Source organism: Sceloporus undulatus, chromosome 4 (genome assembly GCF_019175285.1).
Source record: "Sceloporus undulatus isolate JIND9_A2432 ecotype Alabama chromosome 4, SceUnd_v1.1, whole genome shotgun sequence".
NCBI lineage: Eukaryota > Metazoa > Chordata > Lepidosauria > Squamata > Phrynosomatidae > Sceloporus > Sceloporus undulatus.
Window position 1 is genome coordinate 132,491,613 of NC_056525.1, and position 7,376 is coordinate 132,498,988.

Here is a 7,376-nt window from a genome sequence, read left to right on the forward strand (position 1 = left end):
AGTTGTTTGGCGTCTGCGGCATCCCTCCAGAGGTAAAGTGGGCAAGTGCAGGCCGCTGTTTCAGGTGGTCTGTACTGCACCATAGATACATAGAGGTCACATTGTTAGTAGATACTAAATAATTTTTAGCAAGGGTTTTGTATTCCATTCTTGCTCAAGATCCTCAAACATGGTGTAACATCTTAGCTGCAGGCAAGAGATTGATTGTTCAGATCCATTTTAGTCCATTTTTTAGCCCTCGTTATGAGACAATCAACAAACTGAAGTATAATGTAGACAAAGACAGAAGTGCTCTTGTCGGGCAAGAGGCAAATCGGGGGACAAGAATCAGCCTCTGTTGAATGAAGTTATAGTCCCCTTGCAGGCTGAGGTTTGCCATTTGCATCTACCCCTGAATGTAGTTGCTCATGCTTTGGCTGTGGTCTGGACTGTATTTTCATAGTTAAAGCTAGCACATCAATGGCACCTATTCATGAAGAAAAGAGATCAGGTCACAGTTACACATGTTTGGTACATTCTATGTAGACTACTTTACATAAGGTTTCCTTTTAACAGCATTCATAAACTTCAGTTGTTCCAGAATGTTGCAACCGGGCATTGCTTGAGCCAGTTACGGGGGCACATTACTTTTTTGTTACTAATTATGAGTCACAGTTCAAAGTGCTGCTGATGACCTACATGACTTGGGATCAGGTTATTTTAAAGACCCTGTTCTCTTTGCCATTTTTGGTGGGTGTCACCAGTGTTTCTGTCATTGATCTATTCTGTGCTTTTCTTTTCTCTCCTGAATTTTCTGCTGCTGAGTAGGCCAAGTTATACTGGCATAGCCTGCTTGCCTAGCAGAACCAGAGGACTGCTGAATCTATAACATTTTGTCCTACATTGAAGGCCCCATATTGGCTGACAAATGCCCTAAAAGAAATGGTGAATCTGACCTCCAAATGTTTCACAAACATAATTGACTGCTTATCTATGAATATGGCCTTTTTCATAATGTGAGATGGTTTTGCTTTCAAGGATCTGGAAGGGATCACAGTATCTAAGTCCCAGATGTAAAGATGCATCTTCCAACAAGAGCAAAACCCAGCAAAACATTATTCTGTTTTTAGAACTTGAGCAGGGTTAGGTCTAGTTAATACTTGGGTGGAGAACCAGCAGAGATTTCCAGGCAGGGCTCTGAAAGAATCCTGCCTAAAACTTGGAATGGAACCATCAATCAGAGTTGACCATTTGACTGACTATGCAGCAGCTTCCTATTTAAGTTGTGGCTTTGCTGAAGAGGGTAAGTGGCAGAAGGGAAGAATGCATGATGGCAAGTTCATCTTTATTTATTTAGTTAGTTCATCTTTAGTTCAAGTGGCAATTGAGTTATGGCCTCATTGCATTTGAAGTTGGCATGTGATGGGCAGGACAGAGATGATCACAGGGATAATATGTGACACCAGCTTCCTCAAAACCTCTGTCTCTGGGGTGAGCGGTATGCATCCCTAAGATTTCTTTAAACGGCCTAAACTGGCAATGATGGTTTTACTTAAACAAAAAGTACATTATGGTCCAACAAGTTGGAATACCATCTGTATGCTGAATTATTTTTTTAACACTAGGAACACCTTTTTCTCATAATGTAATTTTAACATCTTGGCAATGTATGTCTCATTGACTGGTAAAGAAATAGGCTTTGAACTTGTCTTCCTTGTCAGTAGAAGTAGTTTATTTAAAGGCATGGACCAACTGAGATTCTGTACTGTATTGTTTGAAAGCAGTCTGTTTTTGGAACCAATCACATTATATTGAGAAAACTGTAAGGAATATTTAATCCTGAGCGGCTTTCTTTTCTGGATTACAGCTCCTTGTGTCTCATGTACGATTTACAATAGCCATCAACACCAAAGCCCGTGAACAGCTTATATGTGAATATGGCCTTTTTGATAAGGTGAGAGGATTTTGCTTTCTTCATAGATCTAGAAGCCCTACAGACAAGGAAGTGCCTTCTAACAGAAGCAATCTTCCTCTTCCCCCCAAAAGGCAACAGCACAGCTAAAAACAAAACAGGGCAGGGCAAAACAGTAATTAATCCCCGAAGTCCAAATGAAACAGAATACAAAGGTATTTTGTAGCACCTTTGGGTATAACTGAGCAAAAGGAGTTGTAACATAAGCTTTTGTAGATTTGGTCTACTTCCTCGGAGGCATGGAGTAAACTGGTGCCCAGGAAAGACCTTTATAATCAGACTGTATAAATTGCCATAGAAATGCAAACTGTGGATATGGTGATGAGATGACAAGTTCAGCTTCATCAATGATCAGGAGGAAAAATGTTGCCTAAATCTCAAAGGTGATATAAGATTCCTTTGAATACTGATATTCCAGTCTAACATAGATATAATAATAGCAATAGCAAGTACATTTCTATACCTCTTATCAGTGCACTTAAGCACTCCCTAAGCGGTTTACAACGTGTAAGCTAATTGCCTCCAATAATCTGGGTACTTGGGGATGCTTTGATTTAGATTTCCTGCATGGCAGGGGGTTGGACTGGATGGCCCTTGTGGTCTCTTCCAACTCTATGATTCTATGACCTCGGAAGGATCCAAGCCTGAGTCGAACTTGAGCCCTTTTGCTGGTATTGAACTCACAACTTTATGGTTTGTGAGTGAGTGGCTGTAGTACAGGCATTTAACCACTGCGCCACTGCACTACCAACTGAAACAGAAGGTTTTAACTTATCAATGAGGGATAATTTTGAAACTTTCCTTTGAAGTCAGTTCTATAATATATTGTTCTGCTGTTAGAAGAAAGACACTGTTCTTATTGGAGGCTCATTAAACCTCTCCATGAGATAAAATTGAAACCACAACCTTCTTAAAGCTGAATACTAAACTATATTGAATACTGAACTATAAATTAATTTCTGTAAAGCGGAATAGTATTCTGTTTTCAAATTCTCAAATCGGTCTTCCAGGAAGGAGCAAAACCACCATGAAGCAGCTCTTCTAATCCTGAAAGAAACCCCCCCCCCCATTACATAAAATGGTGCCAAAACACACTAAGAGATCCAAGATAATCAATAAGGTCATGCTCTCTCAGTCTCTTTCTTTGTGAAGATCTATCCATGTGGCTGAGACAGTCTCATGCATGCTTACTTGTATCTGTTCAGTGAAACATGTCTAGGAATCATGTTTAGAATTGGAGCCTCAACTCTAACAACAAGGCAGAAACCAAATTGAAATAGAGCCAGAAAACTGCTGTCTTCAAAGTTTGCCTTGCAAGAAACTGGGTACCATTCTCTTCTGCATTTCAGCCCTCCCCCCCAAAAAAAGTCACATTAGAAACTTATTTTCTAGTTGAGAAGAATCACTTTCGTTCTTATTTCTTTGGAGGATTGGTTTAACAGCTCTTAAGGGAGTCTAACCACTATTACGAGCATGTATTTGCACAACCATGAAATTGCCTTTGATTAATACTGTGTACCATTTTGGGGGGGCGCCAAAGGCAAATGCTACTGGAGGAGGCGGACATGTGCAGATGGTTCAGCGAGCAATGAAGCAAACCACCTACAGTTCCCTCTGCTTTCCTGAAGAAATCAGGGCACGACACATGGAAAGTTACGAAGATATTCCGTACTACTACTATCGAAATGATGGTCTCAAGGTGTGGGAAGCAATAAGGAGGTATGAGGCTTCCTGAAATAATGTCTGTTATGTTATATAGACTCTGGAGAGCAATAACAAAATGACAGAGGAGTTTATCAAATGGGAGGAATTTCTCTTAAATTCGAATGAAAAGAAAGTGGGGCCAGAACACATTCACTTAGAGTCGCTAGTTTAGCGCAATTACGTGAATACGCATTGCATTCGAACTGGCTTCCTGTTGCCCAAAAACAGCATGCCATTGCCTGAATTTGTGTATGGCACTCTATCACGCAATAAAGTGAAACCACATGATTGTGTTCGGACTGACTTCCCATTGCCCGAATTTGTGTGTAGTGGGTTATCACGCAATAACATTAAACCCCATAATTGCATTCAGATTGTCATTGGATTATACTTCCAGTTTCCCTTGTCTGATAAACTCCAGTCTTTGGAGTATGGTTTGGTTTTGCCATTTCACTTCTAATAACATTTGGAGCATGTTGTGGAAGTTGGGTTCATCCTTTATATAACAATCTCCTTTTGTATCTTTTTACTCCTTTACTGTCAAAACTAGTGCCTCCCCAAGTTCAAAAATTTCAGGATTCAGTGGTAAACTCAGAAAACTATAGCTTTATACCAGAGACATTTATTCTCAGAAGTAAATAACAAGTGTTGTTGTTGTTGTTGTTGTATGCCTTCAAGTTCTTTCCAACTTGGCAAGATTTGTTCATAGGTTTGCCATTGCCTTTGCCTGAGGCTGAGAGCATGTGTCTTGTCCAAGGTCACCCAGTGAATTTCATGACCGAGTGGGGAATCAAACCCTGATCCTCCATAGTTGTAGTGCAACATTCAAACCACTACACCACACATACAATTTCAAATCATTGGTGGGCTATTTTCTCATTTTCTACAAAAACAACCTTGTTCCTCTTGTTTCACATGCCACCCCCTCCTTATTTCTTCTGCCTGCTTTCCCAGGGAAATAACCTTGGGTATACTTGAGCCAGGCATAACCCCCAGTTATTTCAGCACAAGCGAATGTTATCAACAGCCTCTCACAATAAACACCTCACTCCATATCCATATCATGACTAATAACTTGTTAAATTCCCTGCAAGGCCTACTCTAGTTAAGAACAGATCAGTTAGACCTGTTGCAATATGGCCGAAAAAGTGAGTAACTTGTTTGCAGCCTTTTCATTTATCTGTGATAGTTCTTCACTTTTATTAAGAGCAAAGCATGATGCAAAACCTTGTAAGCCTGCTCTTCCTCTTCTGTATTTCTTTCTGGCCCACTTCCCATTTTTGTTGCAGTTATCACAATTATGCTGATGTTGCACCAGTGTTTCCTACATCTAGCTCACAAAGTGTGAACCACAGCAACTCATTTTGAAAGCTAAAAACCCAATTAATTGCCCTTAAAATAATTCCTAGAATGGGCTTTGGCTTAATTGTATTTAACTTTGAATTTGATTGCTCCCATTGTATTTTTGCCTAGAGTGGAGTTGGTTGCATAATTTAAGAAGCACATAGAAATATAATAATATGGGCTGGCTCTTTTTATTTTATGTTTGTTGCAAGAAGAAAAAATGCTATATATGGCATGTGCTATTCCATCATGAAGTGTCTGGGTCTCAACAAACTCTCCCAATAATTAATGAAAGTGATGGATAAGCTCATTTCTCCCAGAGTTGCAGAGTTGATACATATTATTTAAATATTTTCATCTGGCAAAATGTTTGTACTATGCATGATCCAAAAAAAGAATTCAATCATTTTAGTACATTTTATTGATATTGACCCAGTATTCTCACGTAATTATATGATTCCCTTTGTCTCCGTCTCCTTCTCTCTTTGAATTGATTTTTTTTAACTTTTTAATTCCCATAGTCTAGAAATGTGTGATAAATATTTTTTATCTGCTGCTTCACATCTCCAACAAATAACAGTAGCTTTCGAGTAGATTGTACTCAACATTTGCAGAATCTGAAATTCACAAAAGCTTTCTCTTGAATTCTGGCCCAATGTAATTCATTCCTCCCCCTTGCTAGTCTTTTTATTTTATATTTTTCCAGTTTTTTGTGCAATTTAGGAGATCTCTAGCCTTAATTTAAGTTTTTAAAAACTTTTAAAGGCATAAATCATGGCTGTAGAACTCTGGAAATGCATGAAAAAAGTTTGTATTTAAAAAATACCAAACCTAAAATCATACACACGTTTCTCAGTATTTTGATTTGTTCTTTCTTGAAAAGTAATTTATATAATTCTTTACAGTCTCTCAAATAACTATATTTTCTGAATAACCGAGTAACAACTGTTGTGCCTCCAAATACTGAAACAGAGGTAATTGTCCATTATAAATTTTATGCCAAATTTGAGAATAAGTTTGCAACGCTGCGTCCTTAAAGAGAATTTGTAATATTGGTAATCCTGCTTTTCCCCATATCTTTGATATACTTCTACACTGTAATCTGTTAATGTAGAAGGAGACTAATCTGGACTGAGTTTATTTTAAAAAGACAGCTGATGTGGGGATCTTTCTCATTTCTTGTAAATCTTCTTTACTATGATGGTTTGTTGTTGTTAACTGCCCTCAAATCGACCTCGACTCATGGCGACCCTGCAGATGAGATACCTCCAGGATTCCCTGTCCTCCACTGCCCATGGCCTCCCTGACCGAGTCTAACCATCTGGCATGTAGTCTTCCTCTCTTTCTACCACCCTCTACCTTTCCAGCATCGTAATCTTTTCTAATTAATCATGCCTCCTCATTATGCGTATGTGGCTAAAGTACAACAGTCTCAATTTAGTCATCCTGCCTTCCAAAAAGAGTTCAAGCATGATCTGTTCTAGGACCCATTTGTTTGACTTCTTGGCTGTCCATAGGATCCTCAGCACTCTTCTCCAGCACCACATCTCATATGAATTGATTTTCTTCCTATCTTGTTTCTTAACTGTCCAGCTCTCACATCCATTAATGTTAATTGGGAGTGCAGTGGCTTGGAAAATCCTCTCTTTAGCGTTCAGAGTTATATCTTTGCACTTTAGGATCTTGTCAAGTTCTTTCATAGCTGCCCTTCCCAGTTCATCAGCATCTGAAGTGGTCTCTCTTGCTACCTCCACATAGTATTAGCTGCTTCATATTTTTCACTTTTTATTATCTCTTCTTTTTTATATATCTGTTTTGGCTTCCTTGTGTTTTTGAGTACTCTTAACATGTTTGAGTACTCTTAACATGTTTTTGCATGCTTTCAGGAGTTAGGTTTCAAAGACATTTATAGAGAAATGTAAAGATTATGTACATGAATCTTCAGAAATAAGCTCTCTCCCATTGGTGGATGCATGCAGAGTTTACAGAGCATGGGTAAAGAGCCTATTATTGAATTCTGTCAGTATGGTCAAGGATTCACTAAAGACATTCATTTGTTCAGACTTTAGGCCCTACTTTGAGAACAGGCTTTTAAAGCCTGTAAAGGATAGGTTTTCATAGCTTCTCTGCACTAGTCCAGCATAGTTTGTGTTGTTCAGCACTCAAGTTTGCACGTGCCATCTACTATCCTTCTGCCCTCAGAGTCAATATTTGTTGAGCCTTTGACTTTGGTGGCAGCAACTAGCTTGGCACCAACACACCAGCATCTCATTGAACACTTTGAATGTTTGGAAGACGTTATGACTAATTATCACTTTGTGCATATAAATGCTCTCTCTCTCTCTCTCTCTCTCACACACACACACACACACACAGA

General features: G+C 38.9%; 1 protein-coding gene across 1 annotated transcript in view; it reads left to right on the forward strand.

The window, feature by feature from the left end:
- Positions 1-7,376, forward strand: part of ALOX5 (arachidonate 5-lipoxygenase) — a 49,867-nt gene that overhangs the window by 33,334 nt on the left and 9,157 nt on the right. Inside the window, exons 9-10 of the mRNA XM_042461185.1 lie at positions 1,847-1,933; positions 3,492-3,670. Of these exons, the coding sequence (XP_042317119.1) occupies positions 1,847-1,933; positions 3,492-3,670 (266 nt within the window). The remainder of the gene's footprint in view (positions 1-1,846; positions 1,934-3,491; positions 3,671-7,376) is intronic.